Source organism: Mugil cephalus, chromosome 16 (genome assembly GCF_022458985.1).
Source record: "Mugil cephalus isolate CIBA_MC_2020 chromosome 16, CIBA_Mcephalus_1.1, whole genome shotgun sequence".
Classification (NCBI taxonomy): Eukaryota; Metazoa; Chordata; class Actinopteri; order Mugiliformes; family Mugilidae; genus Mugil; species Mugil cephalus.
In genome coordinates, this window is record NC_061785.1 from 3,057,765 (window position 1) to 3,081,534 (window position 23,770).

Genomic DNA, 23,770 nt, shown 5'->3' on the forward strand with positions numbered 1-23,770 from the left:
AGTCACAGTTGTAGTTGGAGTCTCTGTTATGGTTGGAGTCTCTGTTGTGGTTGGAGTCACGGTTGTGGTTGGAGTCTCTGTTATGGTTGGAGTCACGGTTGTGGTTGGAGTCTCTGTTATGGTTGGAGTCACTGTTGTGGTTGGAGTCACGGTTGTGGTTGGAGTCTCTGTTATGGTTGGAGTCACGGTTGTGGTTGGAGTCTCTGTTATGGTTGGAGTCACGGTTGTGGTTGGAGTCACGGTTGTGATTGGAGTCTCTGTTATGGTTGGAGTCACGGTTGTGGTTGGAGTCACTATTGTGGTTGGAGTCTCTGTTATGCATGGAATCACGGTTGTGATTGGAGTCTCTGTTATGGTTGGAGTCACAGTTGTGGTTGGAGTCTCTGTTATGGTTGGAGTCACTGTTGTGGTTGGAGTCACGGTTGTGGTTGGAGTCTCTGTTATGGTTGGAGTCACTGTTGTGGTTGGAGTCACGGTTGTGGTTGGAGTCTCTGTTATGGTTGGAGTCACTGTTGTGGTTGGAGTCACGGTTGTAGTTGGAGTCTCTGTTATGGTTGGAGTCACAGTTGTGGTTGGAGTCACGGTTGTGGTTGGAGTCTCTGTTGTGGTTGGAGTCTCTGTTATGGTTGCGGTCACGGTTGTGGTTGGAGTCTCTGTTATGGTTGGAGTCACTGTTGTGGTTGGAGTCTCTGTTATGGTTGGAGTCACGGTTGTGGTTGGAGTCTCTGTTATGATTGGAGTCACGGTTGTGATTGGAGTCACGGTTGTGGTTGGAGTCACTGTTGTGGTTGGAGTCACGGTTGTGGTTGGAGTCTCTGTTATGGTTGGAGTCACGGTTGTGGTTGGAGTCTCTGTTATGGTTGGAGTCACTGTTGTGGTTGGAGTCACAGTTGTAGTTGGAGTCTCTGTTATGGTTGGAGTCTCTGTTGTGGTTGGAGTCACGGTTGTGGTTGGAGTCTCTGTTATGGTTGGAGTCACGGTTGTGGTTGGAGTCTCTGTTATGGTTGGATTCACTGTTGTGGTTGGAGTCACGGTTGTGGTTGGAGTCTCTGTTATGGTTGGAGTCACGGTTGTGGTTGGAGTCTCTGTTATGGTTGGAGTCACTGTTGTGGTTGGAGTCACGGTTGTGATTGGAGTCTCTGTTATGGTTGGAGTCACGGTTGTGGTTGGAGTCACTGTTGTGGTTGGAGTCTCTGTTATGGATGGAGTCACGGTTGTGGTTGGAGTCTCTGTTATGGTTGGAGTCACGGTTGTGGTTGGAGTCTCTGTTATGGTTGGAGTCACTGTTGTGGTTGGAGTCACAGTTGTAGTTGGAGTCTCTGTTATGTTGAGTCACTGTTGTGGTTGGAGTCACTGTTGTGGTTGAGTCTCTGTATGGATGGAGTCACGGTTGTGGTTGGAGTCTCTGTTATGGTTGGAGTCACGGTTGTGGTTGGAGTCTCTGTTATGGTTGGAGTCACTGTTGTGGTTGGAGTCACAGTTGTAGTTGGAGTCTCTGTTATGGTTGGAGTCACGGTTGTGGTTGGAGTCTCTGTTATGGTTGGAGTCACGATTGTAGTTGGAGTCTCTGTTATGGTTGGAGTCACGGTTGTGGTTGGAGTCTCTGTTATGGTTGCAGTCACGGTTGTAGTTGAAGTCTCTGTTATGATTGGAGTCACGGTTGTGATTGGAGTCACCGTTATGGTTGGAGTCACGGTTGTGATTGGAGTCTCTGTTATGGTTGGAGTCACGGTTGTAGTTGGAGTCTGTGTTATGGCTGGAGTCATCACTGTTGTGGTTGGAGTCGTCACTGTTTCGGTTGGAGTGGCCACTGTTGTGGGTGGGATCGGTGTTGCAGTTGTAGTGATTGTTTGCGTCACTGTTACTGTCTGGGTGACAGTCACTGTTACAGCTTCAGTCAATGCTGTCTTTGGATCCACTATTGTGGTTGTAGCCAGTCATGTGGAAGAGAAGATAAAACTTCATTAGTCCTGATGAAATTCTTTTGCGAGATAAACATAAGATGATTTTTATTTTTTTATTTTTTTTAATTGTTGTAGCAAAGCGGGCTGAGGTTGTGCGGCTTAAGCATCACATTATACTGTACTAATAAGTGACAAGCTGCAGTGAAAGAGTTCAACCTCAGATGGCTTTACAACTTCAATAATCCCAAATCTCTGAAAAAAAAACTGGGTTTATGAACACAAATTATTTAAACCTTTCTAATGATTTACCAAGATTATCGAGTAAGGACAAACAGATACAAATTAGCCTGTTGTTTGATCAAGGTCTTTTTTCATTTCAAATGTAACAAGCAAAAGACAACAACTGACACATCAGATCATCTAGATCTTGTCCATTCCTCCCAATGCCCAACATGTACTGAACCCTCACTAAGTTTCCATACATTCAGAGATTCACACAATGATATAAAAAAATACAAAAATATAAATTAAAAATAAAACACACACACAAATACATCTGCTACAGCACAAGTCCTTAGGAAGAGCTATATAGAGTGTACTGACTTTGACAGGGATGCCCTCTTAGAAATGCTCTTTTCCACAGTTGATTTCACCATCAACTATAATTCAATATGTTGTTATATCTGGTTAGCAAGAGAAAAATTGACGACGAATGTCGGGTCAAACCAGTTCGGGGCATAAATACAGACTAAAATAACTGGTACTTATACAGCAACAATACAGAGCAATAAATATACAATGCCACCACATACAATATACAACAGTCAAACAACCATTTCAACACCACAAACAGGCGAATAACTCCGTGGGGGAACACACGTGAAGTTGTGCCCCCCACACACACCAACACACATATTGCCAGGTACTATTACACAGATTCCACTATAAATCAAACAATGTGTAAACTATAGTCAAGAAGAAAAAGAGGAAGCAATGAACTGACTCCACCACAAAGTCCTTATCAGACTCTCCTTCTGAGGATGTTTCATTTTCCTGCATTCCTTTTGGAATTACAGGCCACGTGTTTCCATTCTGACCCTTTTCCACAGAGCAGAACATATTGATATTGGTTGTCAAAAGAATGAAAAGACCAGACAACCAAGCTCCAAACCATTTGTGACAGGACTGCAGCCAGGTGCATAAACTCCCTAACTGTTGGATTTTCTCCATGGTAAAGTGTAGTGAGAGAAGGAGTCCATGTTTTTATTTTCTTGAAAAAATAGAGCAACACTAATTTTGCAGAATAATTTTACTGTGCCATGGCAGAGAGATGAAAAAATGGAAGTCAAATGGACATTTTTGTCCACAAAGGTCACAAGAGGGTAGTCGATTTTAAATGTGATGCTACACAAAAACTAGTCAATATTTTAGATAAACCTGATCATACCCAAGGCTGATTTGGGAAAAAATGCCCCAGTTACCCAACATTAGTTTTATGGAAAATAGCTAATTTGTTTAGTTTTTTCAAAAATGATAGATTTTTTTGCCAACTATTTCAATCGGTAGCATTATCCTCACGTACAGTAATTAGTACTTACTATTGTTACACGCAGACATGCACAAGTACACACACACGCACGCACGCACATGGAGGCAATTTCATTATCACTATTATCAAGCAACTTCTAAGGCATGGGATGCGTGAGGAGGAGGGAACAGTTACTGTTATCAACTATAATGACAGTAATAATTTTAGTGCTCTGCACACACACCCACAAATATAGATAAAGATGTTGCATGTGCTCTGGGTTGTGCGCGGGGTGGGGTATGACCGGGGATGTTGGGGGCTGCAGGCCGACCCCTCGTGGGTCCGGTGTGACTCGGGGCACCTCCGTATTTACTTCAAGTTAATATACCCCCTCTTCCATCCTCTTCCTCTTCCTCCTCCTCACATCTTCCCTTTCTATTAGGGGTGTGGTTACGGAATCGATTTCAAGTCACTGAATCGTTTCGAATCGTATTGTTCTAAATGAACCAAAATCATCTTTGAATCATATTGGCAACCACGAATCGTGAATCGAATCGAAATGTTGTTAAAGCGAATCATTACACCCCTACATCCACTAAGGTTTCAAGAGGGTAGTAAATTAAACAGATGCCTGAGGGATAAGGGTCTTTATGTCATTTCTACATTCTACATACTTGTTACTTGTTACTTGTTACTTATCCAAGGTTTTAGAAAGAGCGGTATATAATCAACTCAGGTCTTTTTTATCCCAGCACATTTATGGAAAGTTTCAGTCTGGCTTCAAACCTAGACGCAGTACTGAAACTGCCCTGCTGCGAGTCTTCAATGACTTGATTTCAGTTGCAGATTCAGGTACCCTGTTTTCCTGGTACTTTTAGATACAGTTGATACAGTTGACCACACGATCGTGCTACACCGTCTCAAGCAGTCTGTAGGCGGTACAAGCTCCGCCCTCAGCTGGTGCACGTCCTGTTTGACAGATCTGACTTTCTCAGTGCAGGTCACTTTTCCTCCCCTTCAGCCCCACTGACCTGTCGTGTCCCGCAAGGATCTATCCTGGGCCGTGTCCTTTTCCTGTTATATATGCTGCCCATAGGCGATATTCTCAGGAAGCATAAGATCTCTTTTCACTGTTTTGCTGACGATATCCAGGTCTACTTGCCACTCAGGTCCTTAAGTAAGGACGTGCTGCAGCCTCTACTCAACTCTCTAAGCGTTGTCATGTCTTGGATGAGCTCAAATTTCTTAAATCTCAATGAGTCCAAGACGGAGGTGATCATGCTTGGAGGCAATACGCCCTCAGACAGCTCCCTAGATTAGAGTCCTTTTAACTCCAAAATTCAATCCTCCATTAAAAACCTTGGTGTGGTTTTCGACAGCCAGTTCAAATTAGCCAAACAAGTCTTGTTTCTCTGCCACAGACTTCGAAAGGGTGATTCACAACCTTCATAACCACTAGACCAAATTATTGCAATTCCCTTTACATTGGTCTGGATCAGGCTTCTATCAACTGTCTGCAGCTTGTCCAAAACGCCGCCGCCCGCCTTCTCACTGGCAAGAGAAAACGTGACCACATTACGCCAGTCCTAGCATCCCTCCACTGGCTCCCGGTCTGTTTCCGTATTGACTATAAACTTCTCTTAATTGTTGTTAAAGCCCTTAACGGTCTGGCCCCACTGTACCTTTCCAAGCTCCTCGTACATCACACCCCAGCCAGAACCTTAAGGTCATCTGACCCGCTACTCCTGGTGGTGCCAAAAACTAGACTCGGGGTGACAGAGCCTTTGTAGCGGCCGCCCCAAGGCTCTGGGATAGCCTCCCCCTCCACATTCGGTCCTCACAGTCCCTGGAGACTTTTAAATCTTTCTTAAAAACCCATCTCTTCCACCTGGCGTATGATTTAGCCTGATTTTATCCGGACTTTATATCTCCCTCTGACTTTTAACTTTTTATCTTTTTCATGACTGCCTACACTGTTTGCTCTGAGTTTGTTCTTGTTTTTATTTATTTTATTAGGCTATTTATTATTGATGTTTTATCAAACTATTATTGCGGCTGCTGCATTAACTGATTCTTATTATGGTTGATTTATTTAACTGTCTATCCTTCCCATGTGCAGCACTTTGGTCGACTGCTGTCATTTTAAATGTGCTATATAAATAAACGCTGTCTTGACTTGACGCTGACTTGTTATCTATAATATTTGGTATTTGGTCATCCCATTAAATTAAGAAAAGTAATTAAATGCTAAACAAAACAAATCGTAAAATTTAGAGACATTAAACAGATAATAGGAGAGTTAATCATGTTAACACCCAATACAAACTGGAATAATATGAAATTCACTTAAAGGTGCTGAAATCAAAAGACAGTTTATGTAATGAGGGTGTTCTTGATCGTCTGCTCCTCTTATCATCAACATTAAACACTTTGTAGGATTTAATAAAATCAGGATACTTACCAATAATTGCAGCAACTATCCAAAGGACAGAGCAGAATTTGAGGTATTGAGCCATTTTCAGTAAAGGGAGCCACAAAACTCCAGTAACAGACAGACAGACACTGAGAGCCGTGAGTGGAAGAAGCTTCAGCACTGACCAGCTTTGAAGGACGAGAGTTTGCTACTCCATTTATCAGTTTTCCATTAGCTGGTTTCCAACCAGTTATCAGCACTAAATATGGCCTTGAAGCCATTTGTCTGTGTTTGACTAATAAACATTCATACTCATTTATATTTAGAGTTATGGCTTCCTGTAAAACACATGGGTGTGACTATACCTGGACAGAACAGTTTTCACAATATACTATAGCTAGAGATCATACCTGTTTCTTACTCATAAGAAAGTAAATAAGAAGTAAATATTATTCACCATCTAGTGAAACTCCTCTTCCTCCGGTTGTGAAGGATTTTGATTGACTTAATGACCCTAGGGGCTACGCTGTCTGAGGCATTTTGCTCTGATAGGGTCTCCTAAGGCAGATTGGTCATAGGCGAAGGGTCAGACAAGGCCTGAGCGTTATACATGGGCTATGCAGATTGGCCAGCAGACCAAGGCAGGGGCCTTGGCGGTTTGATCCTTGGCGATGGATGCTGACTCCTGGAACATGAAATGTCACCTCTCTGGTGGGGAATGAGCTGGAGCTTGTGAAGGAGGCCGACAAGATATCGTCATCCGTGGGATGATTGTTATGGCATTGTTCAGCTACTTTCCTCACACACATATCCCAATTAATAATTTACACGTGAGGTCCAAAATGAAAGGGTGGAACAAAGATTAGTTTAGTTTTATGGATCTATGACACTTATACATTGTGTGCGTCATGTCCTTGTAGGTGACCCAACTCAACCACTTGACTTTTGATATACTATATGCTGTCCTGCTGTTTGACCCATCCATTTGTTCACACACAGTAATGTGTACAGTTGGTGGGTGCGGTGCTTGATCAGGGCATCACAGCCATGGATAGGGCAGGAGGCGAACCTGTGACCCTTCGAACCCCAAGCTGTGCCTCTCACCACTGCGCCACAGCCCGAAAAAGAAAAACATATCTAAGAGATCTAGCAGTTGAGCAACATGTAACGTATCAGATGACATAAGCAGGGTGTAATAAATAAAAATATAAATTATTTTATGGATGGGTGTCAGATGATTCCCATCCATAAAATTTTATCAATAGGTTGCATCAGAACCAACTTACGATCAACTGAAGTCTTACACAGCGTCACCGTTGTCTTGACTGTTGGTGGAACCAACATGACCTTAAGATAAGGGTAAATTATGTTAAATATGTTAGGTCCAAACTTCCACGCACAATTGGGAGTTTATGCAGTAAGCAGTCATAGTTACTAGTTACTTCTCCCAAAAAGTAACTGAGTTAGTAACTGAATTACTCCACTATAAAAGTAACTAGTGTAGTATATGGTCCTCTTCTTTTATTCTTAGTGTCTCTTTTCTGTTTTTGGGGATGTGTACAAAGTTTAAAGGTTAAAAGGTCATGTACCAGTTGTCAGCTCGTGAAACTGATAGAGTAAGGAGATGAGTTGGCAACCATATAAGTCTGTAGGAGCTGAATGGGAGAGAGGATTCGACAATTGGCTGGAAGCTCCCTCAGATTCAGCAAGAGTTTGACACTGATCTCTCTTGTAACAAACCTTTTTGAATGCAAGAGAAGACTTGTAAGCGGTGATCACTTCTTTCTTCAGCACATCAATATACAACACTAGTTACCAGGGAAAGTAACTATTGCGTTACTCTTCTTTTTTTTTTAAGTTTAAATATGTCTAATAATTTGGATGTTTTTTCTTAGCAGGTTTCACAAGCCAGTTGCATAGAGTAGAAATGCATAGACACGTACTTACACAGAACTTTTAATATTTATTGCACCTCAGACCCCAACTGGTAGACATATACTGCTTTCACATTGAAAACCCAGGGTCAACCCGGGCCGACTCGCCTTTGGTGCTTTCACACCAGTAAAAGTCCCGGGTCGGACCTCCTGCTGTGAGAGCTGCGTGCCTGTTCTTTCTCCCTCATATGTCATCGCATACATTGCAGATAAGTTGCAATTTGTTGATGACCTGAAGAATGGACCCGTTTTACAAATAGCTTTAAGAATATAAAACATGCTAGATCTATCTATCTATCAAATTCAATCAATACAATTGTTAATATTATTTTAAATTTATTTTAAATCTTCTCAATACCCTCACCCCCTGCATGTCGCTGCTCCTGCAGCTTGCCGCCCTCACTCGCTGTTCTGTCTTCTGTCTCTTCCACTCATTACTTTAGTGTTCCTAAGTCTCTTAAAATAAAGGGGACTGCGTGTGTGCATTTCTGTTCGTGTGGATTGACTCAACATTAGCCGTTAGTGTGGAGAAACAGAAGTTATGAGAGCGTATCCCTGGCTTAACCGTGAGGAGGAAGCAGAGAACTCTCAGAGAACTCGCTGCCATGATCGTTAAAAAGTAAGGGAGATCCCTATATAATCTGTATATAAACACAGTCGCCATTCACCTATGCACTTCCATTAACGATCCTGTGACATTTCACATTTGATTTGTTTGATTGGAATAAAAATCTCTGCCCTTCAGAGATCAGTCTTCATGGGAATAGATCAGAACTAGTTTTTGAGCTTCTACAATGATCCAGTCTGTCAGAATGTAACAGGCAGATATATCAGTGTCAGAGCGAAAAACCCGGGTCGACCCGGCCCAACCAGTGACAGTTCGTTCACTCAAAAGATAAGTTCATGTGAACAAATCATTCATGAACGACCCAACACTAGCACAGAGCCCGATACCTACCGCCAAATCCCCCCTTTCCTAGGATGCAGAGCGCTGCCATGATTGTTAAAAAGTGTGGGAGATCGCTATATAATCAGCTTTAGTTTGTACAGTTGTAGTTTGTGTCCGGCCCATGTAATTTTTAGTAACGGTAACAGCGTTATAAGGATGGACATAGTAATTAGTTAGACAACTCGTTACTGAAAATAGTAACACCATTAGTAATTCTGTTTATTTTAACACCATTATTCTAACCACTGCATATGTGTATGTATGAATGTATGTATGAATATATGGAGGTGGGTATATATATAGATGCTTATATGCCAGTTTTGAGTCTCATCAAGACCGTGTGTAAAATATAGTGACAACTGTTCAATTTAAATGATTCAGAGTCAAGAGAATCGAAAGCCATGCCCAAATGTACTGTAGCAACCACCAATGACGATCCATTAGAAGCCATTAGCAGAGGTTTTTGCACCGGGAATATAACGGCAAAGGAAAGACATACTTTATAATTTTATGAAAGCTATTTGCGCATCTCTTTGGCTTCTAGCTCACAGAGTTTTTGTCGAACAGTGAAGAGACAGACATCTTTATAATCAGCAGGCTCTCTGTTTTGCATCATGTTTGTGTGGCTGTCTTTAAGTGGTGAGGTTAGCGGAGGCAGTAAATGCGACGTTCGCCATATTCATGTTTTCATCATGTTCTGTACAATTGCTTGGGGTTTTATTTGTGTTTTGTTTAGGTCACAATGCCTGATAGAGGTTTTAGTGTATGTTGTCCTGCGTTTAGATCATTATCTCGCTTGGGTCGAGTGTCTTTTTTTTCCTTTTTTCTGTACATTTGTGATTGCGTGAAGATTTTTGACGCTGACCAAAATAAACTACATTCATTCATTCATAAAACCAAAAGAGATTTAAGAAGGGGCAACTGGACTTGTGGAGTTTCTTGGAAACATTTAGCTGCTCATACAAGTAGCTCCTTCAGGTCTGAAAACTGGTGAGTGTTACATTTTCTGTTTCTTCTGCCATTTTAGGAGGGAAAAATCAACACCATCTCTTCTTTTGTTCTTTTATTCCCAACTCTTTTTTTAGCCACAGTCAAGAACTCACATGGCAGAAAAAGGAGGCTCATAATAATAACACAACACAACCTAACACGCATAACACACAACGAGAAGTTGAGGTTTAAATACGAAGACTCTGTGGGCAAAACCCATGAGAAACTTGCTTGACTTGTGTGGTGTGGAGTGAATAGAATAAGGAAGCCAGACGTACCGTTGAGTAACTTTACTAAACACTCGGTAGCAGGGTACATGTGCCACTCAAAAACACAACTCTTGACTCTTCTTTGTGATTGATCTCGGGGTCAAAAACGAAACCGCTACAGCCAATCAAAGTGCTGTAAATGGCTAAAATAAGAACATAAGACATGAAATAAACAATAAAAAAACAATAAAACAAGTAAAGCAATAAAAAAGATAAAAGCAATAAAATAGGCTTGAGGCTTCAAAGCCTCAAGCCTCAAAGTCAGACCCTACCAGTGACATCTAGTGTCCTTCTGCAATTATAGCAGCCACTTCAACATTTTGAAATGTCAGTTGACTTATTACTTGAAAGTTGATTCAGATATCAGATATCAGATATCTTTGCTAAGAAGCGAGATTTGAGATTTCAACTTCAGTAGATATGACTGATATAGTGACTGGAAGTTTCAATGGAAACCACTTGCAATGGTAATATATATATATATATGTTTGTGTGTGTGTGTGTGTGTGTGTGTGTGTGTGTGTGTGTGTATATATATATATATATATACACATATATATAATGTGGGATGTTGGGATGTGTTTGTGGTTTTGAGTTAAGAACAAGATCTGCTCAATGGCATATTACTTCATTATTTCTCTCGGTACGCTATTAAGCAACTTCTGGTGTTTATTGTGATGTATGAAGCTTCGGACGTCATCAGTCATGTGACCACATGAACCAATCTCCTTCAATAGAGTGAAATAGGCTTTGGAGCCTCAGTGTTGAACGTCTCATCTCCATTAAAAAAAAAAAACAAAGAACAAGTTTAAAACCTTGGAGTTGAAAGATTCAGATGTGACCTTCGGCAGTCATATTAAAGTGATCACTAAAACAGCTTTCTATAAACTTAAGAACACATCCAGAGTGAAGAGTTTTATGTCCAGACCAGGAGAAGCTCATCCATGCTTTCAACACCAGTAGACTCGACTACTGTAATGATCTTCTGACCGGACCCAAAACAACACAAAACAGCTGCAGCTCATTCAAAAGTGTAGACCTGAACAAAGAGATTGTTAGAGAGCTAACGGCTCCCTCTGGTGGAAAATCACAGATATATATACCAGGTATGCATGACGTGGTCTTATGATGAGGGGCTGGCAGTGAGTGAATACAGTCCGACTCTGTCTGTTATTGCTGCACCTACACCCGTAAAATTCTGTCAGAAGTTCTACAAGAACCTGAGTGATTCTTGCATTGCCTCTCACTGGAGCTGTGTGCATTTATTTGTTTTGTTAGCCTTTGTTATCAGTATCAGTTAGCTTGTTAGCGTTAGCATCAAATCTTGATAATGTCTTCCAACATTCCACCACACGGTGCCCATGAAAATAACTGGGGATCTTCACAGCAACTCCTTTTGAGGAGAGTTTGAGGATTACTTGCTTGTGACTTGCATCGACAAGGCAGAGAAACCGGTGCAGGCAGCAACGCTCAGGAGGCTGATGGGGAGTGAGTGCTGCCTTGTTTACAAGCACACATGGACAGATGTCACGTGTCCCTGGCAGCTGGTTAGCATGGACCTGTTCAGTTATGCAAGGCAGGACTTTGTATTCATACTACTCTGACTTCTGGGAGATCGTTCTTCCCCCAGACTTGTCAGCAGAAACAACCATTCGAAGTTTCAAGGCACAGTTTGCATGATACGGCATCCCTGTTGAAGTCAGTCAGCCGTTGATTATAGAGAGTTTTGAGTGTTTGCAAGAGAGTGGGGCTTCGACCATGTCATGTCCTCATCAAGACACCCAAAAGCTAATGGCAAAGCAGAGTCAGCAGTGAAGATTGTGAAAAGCCCATGCAGGACAGAGAAACACACCCACTGAAGGAATGCAGTGCAGCCCAGTGCAACGACTGATCACGATGACTCAAGACTCTTCTCCCTGCGGCCGATCAGCTGCTTGCACCTCAGGCCATCATAGGGTTTACCAACAAGCTGAGAGTGAAGCCACAGGCAGTGAAGCTGATATATGACAGATCGACAAGGATCTGCCAGAGCTGTGCGTTGGCCAGCCCATCAGGATGAGACCACTACCAGGTGACAGGACAGGCCAATGGAGGAAAGGTGTATGCCTGCAACAGGTCAGACCACGGACCTATCTCAGCAAAGATTCAACCAAGACTCTAATCCGGCTCTTGCTTGCAATCCAATTCAACTCACCCGATTGCATGAGCTCCAGCCTCTGCTGAAAAGCGCTCTTATTCCCACCACTCTTAAAAAGCTGCGGTGGAGGCAATCTCAGGTTCTGCCTTTCTGCCACTGCCTCGGCATCTACGCAAGCGTGTGGAGAGCAGGGTCCCTGAAGGTTCTGTGGGTTTTTTCTTTGCACCGGCTTACTTAGAATTTGACTTCTATCTATTAGCCTAACGAACATGTCTGTGGATGTGGGAGGAAACCGGAGAAAACCTACGCAGACACAGGGAGAACATACAAACTCCACCCCGAGAGGCCAGGACCCTCTTGCTGGGAGGCATCAGTGCTAACCATGAGCTGCTGTGCCGCCGTTCACAAATGGTTGAAAAAGTTGTCATAATATGTCAAGCACATTTCTATACATTGCTATTAGACTTTTTTTTCTTAAGATAGTTGGATATATATATAGATGCTTTATTCATCTCAAATGGGGAAATTTCACAGTTGCAACAGCAATGTACAGAAACTCAACACCATACAAAAGACGGAAAAAGTAATACTGATTGAGGCAGTAAAGATCTCCTGTAGAGTTCTTTGAGACACTGCTTATACACCCCGCAATTGCAGAGTCATCAGAAAATTTCTGGATGTGATATGACTCTGGGTTGTAAACATTTATTCCTAACCACACCTCCCTCGTGTTCTTCTACTTCTACTTCTTCTACTGGAGTTTGGCCTCCAGTTTGCAGCCTACAAGAACTGTGTTCAAGTGTACCTAGAACAGATAAAGGTTTGTATTGGACATCCTGTCCTTTCAAGGCTACTAACACTGGTTGGGGCTCAGCAGTGGTGTCCTAGCTCCCCTCCCATTATCACTGCATCACCATCACACATTCTGCAGCACTGACCATCAGTTAAGAGTCAAGACTAAATCCGTTCATCTTGACGGTGTATATACAGCCGTGTGAAAAAGTTTTGCCCACCCTTCATGATTTAATTTTTCTTTTCTTTCTTTCTTTCTTTTTTTTTTTTTTGCATATTTGTCACACCTAAATGTTTCTCCGTAATCTTATCTGTTCCAGAATGCAAGTCAATGGACAAACACATTTCCTCTTACAGCTGGGATTATTCATCCCTCTTACTCTCTAGGTGGAGCAAGAATCTTTTTCATGGACCACAAGGACAAGTCTGTCTGGCCTTGCATTGACTTTTGTGGACTGAATCATACATGAATCACAAACAGGTAGCCCCTCCCACTTATCTCATCTGGTTTTGACCAGATGGACATCACGAGTATGTAGTGGTGCCTTTTGGATTAACCAATGCCCCAGCTGTCTTTCAGGTGATAGTAAACAATGGTAAACGAGACTTATTTCTTTTTGTATACTTGAATGATATTTAGAATTTTTATTCTGACCTTAAAACTTATGTTCAGCATGTTCAGCAAGTCTGGCAGAAACCGTTGGATAATCAGATCTTCTTGAAGGCTGAGAAGTGTGAGTTCCATGTCAGCCAGTCTCCTTCCTGGGTTTCATAGTCTGACAGGGTCACATTCAAATGGACTCATCCAAGGTTAGTGCTGGATGGGATTGGGCCATTCTCATCTCTAGGAAACAGTTGCAATGTTTCTTGGGATTTTCTAACTTCTACAAACGGTTCATTGCGGAGTTTGTGGTTGAGATGTATGCCTAATGTGGGAGTGTGAGCTGTCCTTTCGCAATGTTCTCCAGTGGATAGCACTGGATAGTGTGCGCTCACACACACACACACACCCCAAGACTTTCAAAATGTCAGCTTTTATTTCCTAGTATTTACATCTAAATGTGTTAAACAATTTAGGATATATCAGCATATATCGTAAAGTAAATAATTTAATATTTGGTGGCATAGCCCTTGCTTGCGATGACTGCCTCAAGAACTGCAACCCATCGACATCACCAAACTGTTGCATTCTTCATTTGTGATACTATTCCAGGCTTTTACTGCAGCTTCTTCCAGTTCTTGTTTGTCTCGGGGGGTTTCTCCCTTCAGTCTCCTCTTCAGGAGGTGAAATGCTGCTCAGTTGGGTTAAGGTGAGTTGATTGCCTCGGCCAGTCTAAAACCTTCCCCTTTTTCTCCCTGATGAGGTCCTTTGTTTTGTTGGCAGTGTGCTTTGGGTCATTGTCCTGCTGCATGATAAAATTCCTCCCAATTAGTTTGGATGCATTTCTCTGTAAATTGGCAGACAAAATGTTTCTGTACACTTCAGAATTCATTCTGCTGTTACCATCATCAGTTACATCATCAATAAATACTAATGAGCCTGTTCCAGAAGCATCCAAGCCATGACATTACCTCCACCATGCTTCACAGATGAGCTCGTATGCTTCGGTTTATAAGCGGTTCCTTTCTTTCTCCACACTTTTCTTTCCATCACTTTGGTAGAGATTAATCTTGGTTTCATCAGTTCATAAGATTGTGTTCCAGAACGTTTGTGGCTCATCTCTGTACTTCTTTGCAAATTTCAATCTGGCCTTCTCATTCCTACTACTGATGAGTGGTTTGCATCTTTTGGTATGGCCTCTATATTTCTGCCCTCAGATTCTTCTTAGAACAGTGGATTGTGATACCTTCACCCCTGCACTGTGGAGGTCGTTGGTGATTGATGTTTTGGGGTTTTTCTTCACAGCTCTCGCAATATTTCTGTCATCAACTACCGTCGCTTTCCTTGGCCGACCTGTTCGACATCTGTTGCTCAGTACAGCAGTAGTTTCAAATTCATTACATTCCAAATTGTTGTGCTTACACTTTGTGTCCTGCTGGAAGAAATTATGATATGGGCAACGGGGAGCTGATTGCAGCCAAAGTGGGTTGGAGGGGGCAGAACAACAGTTTCTCATTTGGACAGACCACAAGAACCTTGAAAACATCCACTCTGCAAAGAGGTCCAACTCACAACAGGCAAGATGGGTGGTTTTCTTTACTTTGTTCAATTTCATTCTGTCGTACCGTCCAGGGTAGAAACATCAAACCCGTGGTCTGTGGTCGACAGAATTTCCAAGATTAAGTTATTTTTGTAGCCTTTCCAAAGTTACCCTTGACAAAAGAAACAGCTGAGGCAGTATTGTTGCATGTGTTCAGTTTACACGGCTTCTTCAGGGATGTGGGGTCAGACAGAGGCCCACAGTTTGTTTCCAAGTTCTGGAAAGATTTCTGTAGCCTCATCGTGGCCACTGTCAGCCTGTCATCAGGTTACCATCCCCAGTCCAATGGGGGACGGGACCAGGAGTTGGGGAAAGGTCTTCGCTTGCTTCGCCCTGCTCCTCTACTTGGAGTAAGAATCTGATCAGGTTGAATATACACTTACTTTGCCTTCCTCTGCTTCAGTGTGTGTATGGTTATTAACAAAACTAAAGGTCAAAAAAGACCCATGAACATGCAGCTGAAGAGAGCTGTAGCAAAGCCCAGCAACAGTTCACCCCCAGCCTGCAGCATATGCATTATACATCTGTAACCTCAGCATCCTTTGGTGACCAGCTCCAAAAATAAAAATTGTGCCAGTGGATCAATATCAAAGATTGAATTTCTTTATTTTTAGACAGATTCTGTTGTAAATGTACTATTCCACAAAAGGAGGAAACAATAACCCACAAAATATGATAGACTTAATAAATAGAAATAAATAGAAAATTACACTTAGTGGAATCTTTGTTAAAGGGTCACACTGATCCGTTTCTAACTCTCCAGCTGTGAAGAGTAAATGTCCAGTGATTACACAGATTAATACATAAGTATTCATTAACAACAATAGAAACGGATACAGAAAGATACATCCGTTCATACAGATGCATGAATATTCATATTTATATAAAGAAAAATCATGTATTCTGTCAAATATATTTAAAACAAAAAAATAGCAAGATTATTTGACTATTGTTTTTGTTTATGACAGAAAATCTTGTAATGTAGGCCTGTAAACATTTTTATGAATTATATACTCTAAGATCTGTGTGGAAATATTAAATCTCTATTTCACTCAACAGTTTAATTAGTCATTAAACATATACACCATATCAACGTTGTCAATGTCTTCAAATTAATTGTGACAAAATATATGAACACACCTGACAAGCCCCATTTGGCAGATTAAGACATTTTTAATTTTATCTGAAGAACAAATATTTATGCAAATAAAAATATTTAAAAAATAAAATAAAAACAACAACAACAACAACAACAACAAACAATTACTGGTAAATTAACAGATAAAAGTTTTTGTGCAATAGGCTGACAACTCTTGGCTTCAAAATTAGTGAACAGCACTAAGATGGGGTGACAAGATCACTTTGAGTCTTTGAGAAGTTAATTTCTCACATACAGTAAGGGTGTTGTAACCCTGTCTCTGATCTGATCACTGGGGTTGTTCTGAGATCAAGTCTGAGGGATGTGTTACTGGCACCACGGTTGTTGTTCAGCCACTGCAGTAGAAAACAAAAGATTCTCAATCAGACACATTTATGCAAACAGGCCTTTTTATTTAAAATGTGAAAGAAAGGCAACTGGACTTTTGCGGCAATTGGACGTTTCTTGAAGATAAATAAATAAAATATAATAAAGAACTGATGGGGAGTTTGGGTTTAAATAGGAACATCTATGGGTGAGATCAGAGTACATTACTCCAGTTCTCAAGTCTCTACACTGGCTCCCAGTCAGCTGTAGAATAGATTTCAAAGTTCTGCTGCAAGTCTTCAAGTCACTGAATGGGTTACATCATTGTAATACATACAGCGGAACTTTGAGATTTTTGGACACAGGCCAGATTGTGGAGCCCAGAGTTCAGACAAAACAGAGTCAAGTAGCACTTAGCTGTTATGCTGCACATAACATACCTCAGTCCATTACTCCATGTTCAGAGAAGTATTCTCCAATTTGACACAGATGTCTTTCTTTACTCCTCTTTCAAACCTTTTGTCTTCTCTGACTAAAATGTGGATGTTGTTGTCCTCAAATGAGCATCCTTTGTCCTTCAGTTGTAGTTGGATTCAGCTAAATCATTTCCTGAAAAGCCGGCCGACTCTACTCATGTGAGTTTATGATGGGTAACACCCATAGATGTTCCTATTTAAATCCCAACTCCCTTCCAGCCCTTCAGAACTGAAGACTATGACGAAACATCTTCAAGAAGCCCTTAAAGTCCAGCTGCCTGTCTTTAGTGTGATTTGAATAAACCATGACCTGGATGACTGAGGACCTTTCCAAACACATTTTCTTTACACACAGACAGAGGGAATACCCACCTAGTTCCTCCCTGCAGGGACAAGGTTTTGCCGACTGTTGCTTTCACTCATCTCCAGGCTGGTGTTGCTGTTCCAGGTGTTGTTGACCTTTGCCCGTGGAAGTCTAACAATCCCACCCTCGGTATAGGCTGCCAAGCCACTGGCTACCCCCTTATCAAAGACTGATCCCTGGCTGTTGACTGAGTGGCCATTAATCAATGGTCCCTTGGGAGCAGACTGGTTGACGAAGACATTTCCAACGAATTCAGTATTGTCCGTCTTCGACTTTTTCTTTGACCACCTAACAACATTAAAAGAAAATATCAATTAAAAGTGACCATAGTTAACATGCATGTAAAATTGTGTATTGGTGTTTCACATCAGCGAAAGAGAAATGTAAGTGTACAGGTGAAACACTCACCTGCGAATGACAAACGGTTGAAGAATGACGGCTATGAGCAGCAGCGCGCTGAACACGGAGCAGATGATCACCAGGGTGAGCTGCCATGCTAACAAACAACAATATAGAGGACGTTAATGTCAAAGTAGTAAACAGTGCCTCTGCCACTCCAAAATATTAGAAAACTGCATCAGTGACACTGAAATTTGACCCAAGAATCAGATTGTATGCATCTCTTTGGAGAAGATAATGTTAATGTCTTGGAGGTCAGTGGTTTGCAATGATAAATACACTTTGCACAGTACATGAGCTTGGGTACTTTGGCATGTGATCCATGCATAATTGTTCAAATGATTGCTGTAGGTTGGAGTTTTTTATAGCATACAATAAATCTGAAAATGTATTTACAGATGAAAACCTATGTACAGGTGAGTAATTGTGCTGTTTCTTAATGATGTGCTGCATACTCACATTCATTGCAGTTAAAACCAGAATAACCAAATGGACAGCTGTAAGAAAAAGAAAGTGACGTCATTATTCAGATGGATGGATGGATGGATGGATGGATGGATGGATGGATGGATGGATGGATGGATGGATGGACTTACTTGACACACTCAGAATTCTTTGCTTTTTGTCCAGTGGGACAAACTGAAAAAATACAAAATGTTTAAAGGTCATATAAATATCAAATATAATATATATAAAATATATAAAACATATATAAAATCAAATATTAACACTGCAGACATTTCAAAATCTGAAACTAAATCCTCTCACCACGACACATTCTGTTGTTGTAACTCGGAATATAGCCGTCCATACAGGTGCACTTGAAATTTCCATCTCCTGAAGAGCATCTTGTGGTGAATACATCACATGGGTTCCTCTTACACAGGTCTTCCTCTGTAATGGGGCAGGGGATAACACTTGTCAGACACTTCAGAACAGCTGACTAATCAAGGTGCCATGAAATGAAATGGGTCTGAATGCTATTCAAGAACTTTACTCTCAGAGGGCATGTCTGACACTGTCATGGTTCTGTGACTGTCTTTTACTTTTACTCATGTTTTGAGTTTCCTGTTTTATTTTGCCAAGTTTCTTCGTTTCCTATGTGTCGTGTCTCATGGTGTTTCACATTTGTCTCACCTCGTCTGGATAAAAGTACACATAGCATTCACAGGAAGGGGAAAAGGCACTGTTTAACAATAAAGCATCGACTGTATGTGCATTTTGAAATGCTTGATTTATATTCTTTCAATAAAATATTGTTACGCTTGTGTGGTTGTGCCTTCATATGATACTGTAAGTTTTAGATATATGCTTTTAGGTGATTGATAGAAATACAAAATAACAAAACTGGAATGCTCTTGCAACTAGGGACTGTGGTGACAATAGTTTTATGAAATGCTTGTTTCTCTGTATGTGTGTATATTTGTAGATGTGCATTTATGTAGGTATGTAACTCAATGCCTATATGCCAATGTATGTATGCAAGCTAATCGAAATTGATGACGTACGCAAAACTCTCCTCTCAAAAACCTCCTGTGGAACTGTGGCCTGAACCCTCTTGTCGTGATACTTTGGAAGCTCAACACTGTGTCAAGCACCTAGCTTCTTGCATAACATCTTTAGCGCCATCTGTTTGATTTTTGCTTATTATTAAAAGAATAACCGTTTTCTGGAATCCCCTGCACCTGGGTCCTCTCCCTAAACTTACACTTTACTGACAGAAACAAAGTTCAGTTTTCTTTTTAATGTAATCCTAGTATAAACACTTCAGCATAAGCTTTTCTCTTCAATACAAAACTATTGATGGAACTTTTATTATATTCAACAATCGATAGATGGCAAAAATTCAAAGAAGTGAGTTTTTTCCCCATTGTACTAGTTAATGATTGGACTAAATCCAGGTAATTAACTCACCAACAAAAATTGCCCCGGCCAGTGAACAGTTGGAGCAATCGGTGGCATTCTCCATCTGTTGTTCGACTTGTGATGCTGTGATTGCAGAGTTTGGTGAGTAGATGATCTCTATAGACGCATTGGTGGCAATCTCCACTCTTAATAGCCTGTTGCCAGCTGACCTGTAGGGACAGAAATCACTCTTAATGATGGTAATTATTAAGTGCAGGAGGATCTGAGTGGACTGGTTCAAGATAGATGGATGGTTAATTCTATACTCCAAACTTACCACAGTTTCAGCACTATAGATCGAACGTAAGTAGGATCAGAACTGAAAATCTCATCCAGCTGTGTTTTGGAAGAAAGAAATGTAATTTTGTTGAAGTCATCATCTGACAACACAGACATATGGTTTGATACCAAAGTGTCAGTAAAACTCAAATGTATTTTTCACCTCTTTGGTAATACGGTCTGCAGTCCTTTTGAACGCTGGTGATGCCTTGTCTGACATGCTGTTTTCAAATACTATGTCAGGCAGGTGTATGTGTACAGGGAAAACTTTGGCTAAAAAAAGAAAACATCACAACACATATTATGTTATGATTAGCTCGTCATTTAGATTGGAAACAGTACAATGTGTAGCTAGCCTAAAATCTGCTATTAAGTGCTTCAGGAGTTAATGGTACGGTGCTATTACACTATTACTTGGCTTTGTGATGTCCTCTTGTAGCACCGACCGAGTAGTGGTAGTACCAAACAAATTCTTACCCTTCTCACAACGATGTGTTTTGTTGTTGTAGTTATCACCAGCCAGACAGAAGCATACAAAGCCCTTATTACCTCGAGCCTCACACGTGCTTCCTTGGCCACAAGGGTTTGAAGCACAGGGATCTGGAAAAGAAAAGAAGCATCATGAGAAAACTGGTGTTGTTGTTGAAGAAGCTGTGACCTGAATGTTGTTGGGAGAGTACCTGGAACTGCTGTAGTCGTTGCTTCTGGAGACACTGTTGTTGTCCCTACTGGGGCACCTGTTGTTGTGGCTACTGGGGCAACTGTTGTTGTTGCTTCTGGGGCAACTGTTGTTGTCACTCCTGGGGCAACTGTTGTTATCGTCTCGACTGGAGATGCTGTGGTGGATGTTGCTTCTGGGGCAACTGTTGTTGTGGCTACTGGGGCAATTATTGTTGTTGTCACTCCTGGGGCAACTGTTGTTGTCACTCCTGGGGCAACTGTTGTTGTTGTGGCTTCTGGAGACACTGTTGTTGTCACTTCTGGGGCAACTGTTGTTGTCACTCCTGGGGCAACTGTTGTTATCGTCTCAACTGGAGATGCTGAGGTGGATGTGGCTTCTGGGGCAACTGTTGTTGTGGCTACTGGGACAACTGTTGTTGTGACTACTGGGGCAACTATTGTTGTTGTGGTTTCTGGAGACACTGTTGTTGTTGCTTCTGGGGTAACTGTTGTTGTGGCTACTGGGGCAACTGTTGTTGTTGTGGCTTCTGGAGACACTGTAGTTGTCACTCCTGGGGCAACTGTTGTTATCGTCTCAACTGGAGATGCTGTTGTGGATGTGGCTACTGGGGCAACTGTTGTTGTTGCTTCTGGGGCAACTGTTGTTGTCACTTCTGGGGCAACTGTTGTTGTTGTGGCTTCTGGAGACACTGTTGTTGTGGCTACTGGAGCAACTGTTGTTGTTGTCACTCCTGGGGCAACTGTTGTTGTTGTCTCGACTGGAGATGCTGTTGTGGATGTGGCTTCTGGGGAAACGGTTGTTGTTGCTTCTGGGTCAACTGTTGTTGTGGCTTACTGGCGCAACTGTTGTTGTCACTCTGGGCAACTGTTGTTATCGCTCGACTGGAGATGCTGTTGTGGTGTGGCTTCTGGGGCAACTGTTGTTGTGGCTTACGGGCAATATGTTGTTGTCACTTCTGGGGCAACTGTTATTGTCACTCCTGGGGCAACTGTTGTTATCGTCTCGACTGGAGATGCTGTTGTGGATGTGGCTACTGGGGCAACTGTTGTTGTCACTCCTGGGGCAACTGTTGTTATCGTCTCGACTGGAGATGCTGTTGTGGATGTGGCTACTGGGGCAACTGTTGTTGTCCCTACTGGGGCAACTAGTGTTGTTGTGGCTTCTGGAGATACTGTTGTTGTCACTTCTGGGGCAACTGTTGTTGTCACTTCTGGGGCAACTGTTGTTATCGTCTCGACTGGAGATGCTGTTGTGGATGTGGCCTCTGGGGAAACTGTTGTTGTTGCTTCTGGAGCAACTGTTGTTGTCACTCCTGGGGCAACTGTTGTTGTTGTGGCTTCTGGAGACACTGTTGTTGTTGATTCTGGGGCAACTGTTGTTGTCACTCCTGGGGCAACTGTTGTTGTCGTCTCGACTGGAGATGCTGTTGTGGATGTGGCTTCTGGGGAAACGGTTGTTGTTGCTTCTGGGGAACTGTTGTTGTGGCTACTGGGGCAACTGTTGTTGTCACTCCTGGGGCAACTGTTGTTATCGTCTCGACTGGAGATGCTGTTGTGGATGTGCTACTGGAACTTTGTTGTTGTGGGCAACTGTTGTTGTGACTACTGGGGCAACTGTTGTTGTTGTGGCTTCTGGAGACACTGTTGTTGTGCACTGGGCAACTGTTGTGTTGTCACTCCTGGGGCAAATGTTGTTCGCTTGACTGGGATGCTGTTGTTGTGCATTCCTGGGGCAACTGTTGTTGTTGCTACTGGTAGCAATGTTGTTTGATGTGCTACTGGGGCAAACGGTTGTTGTTGCTTCTGGAGACACTGTTGTTGTGGCTACTGGCGCAACTGTTGTTGTCACTCCTGGGGCAACTGTTGTTATCGTCTCGACTGGAGATGCTGTTGTGGATGTGGCTTCTGGGGCAACTGTTGTTGTGGCTACTGGGGCAACTATTGTTGTTGTGGCTTCTGGAGATACTGTCGTTGTCAGTAATGGGGCAACTGTTGTTATGCGTCTCGAACGGAGATGTTGTTGTGGATTGGGGCAACTGTTGTTGTCACTCCTGGGGCAATTGTTGTTATAGTTTCAACTGGAGATGCTGTTGTGGATGTGGCTTCTGGGGAAACTGTTGTTGTGGCTACTGGGGCAACTATTGTTGTTGTGGCATCTGGAGATACTGTTGTTGTCACTTCTGGGGCAACTGTTGTTGTCTCCTCGATGGAAGACTGTTGTTATGCCTCTAACTGTGTGTTGCTGTTGGAGCTGTGGCTCTGGGGCAACTGTTGTTGTGGCTTCTGGAGACACTGTTGTTGTTACTTCTGGGGCAACTGTTTGTTACGTCCGACTGGAGATGCTGTTGTGGTTGCTTCTGGGGAACTGTTGTTGTGCTTACTGGAGCAACTGTTGTTGTGGCTCTGGGGCAACTGTTGTTGTGGCTACTGGCGCAACTGTTGTTGTGGCTACTGGGGCAAATGTTGTTGTTGTAGCTTCTGGGGCAACTGTTGTTATCGTCTCGACTGGAGATGCTGTTGTGGATGTGGCTTCTGGGGCCACTGTTGTTTGCTTAGTGTGCCCACCTGGGACAACTATTTTTGTTGTTTGGGCTTTGTGGAGCGAAACGGTTGTTGTTGCTACTGGGGCAACTGTTGTTGTGGCTAATGGGGCAACTGTTGTTATCGTCTCGACTGGAGATGCTGTTGTTGATGTGCCTTCTGGGGAAACTGTTGTTGTGGCTACTGGGGCAACTATTGTTGTTGTGGCTTCTGGGGCAACTATTGTTGTTGTGGCTTCTGGAGATACTGTTGTTGTCACTTCTGGGGCAACTGTTGATGTTGTCTCGACTTGCGATGCTGTTGTGGATGTGGCTTCTGGGGAAACGTTGTTGTTGCTTCTGTGCAACTGTTGTTGTGGCTTCTGGGGCAACTGTTGATGTTGTAGCTTCTGGAGACACTGTTGTTGTGCTCTGGGGCAAGTGTTGTTATCACTCCTGGGAACTTTGTTGATGTGGCATCTGGGGAAACTGTTGTTGTGGCTACTGGGGCAACTATTGTTGTTGTGGCTTCTGGAGATACTGTCGTTGTCAGTAGTGGGGCAAC

The 23,770-nt window shown here is 42.4% G+C and overlaps 1 protein-coding gene across 1 annotated transcript; it reads right to left on the reverse strand.

Moving 5' to 3' along the window:
* Nucleotides 1-15,704: 15,704 nt before the first annotated feature.
* On the reverse strand, nt 15,705-22,411 carry LOC125022794 (mucin-13-like). Its single transcript, XM_047609720.1, has 12 exons — nt 22,342-22,411; nt 20,686-21,504; nt 20,483-20,605; nt 20,169-20,278; nt 20,004-20,062; nt 19,736-19,896; nt 18,590-18,715; nt 18,418-18,460; nt 18,281-18,318; nt 17,831-17,918; nt 17,431-17,710; nt 15,705-16,611 (listed from the first exon to the last, which is right to left on the reverse strand). Exons 1-11 carry the CDS (start codon nt 22,409-22,411, stop codon nt 17,431-17,433), a joined length of 1,917 nt encoding a protein of 638 aa, XP_047465676.1. The 3' UTR covers nt 15,705-16,611.
* Nucleotides 22,412-23,770: the final 1,359 nt, after the last annotated feature.

Excerpts from the sequence above, each read along its gene's own strand:
- LOC125022794 (XM_047609720.1), bottom strand. The coding sequence starts at position 22,411 with ATGCACAACAACAGCATCCCAGTCAAGCGAACAACATTTGCCCCAGGA. Across the intron at positions 20,063-20,168 it reads CAGACCGTATTACCAAAGAG|CTGGATGAGATTTTCAGTTC; the intron begins GTGAAAAATACA and ends TCCAAAACACAG. Across the intron at positions 18,319-18,417 it reads AAGAATTCTGAGTGTGTCAA|CTGTCCATTTGGTTATTCTG; the intron begins GTAAGTCCATCC and ends TTTTTCTTACAG.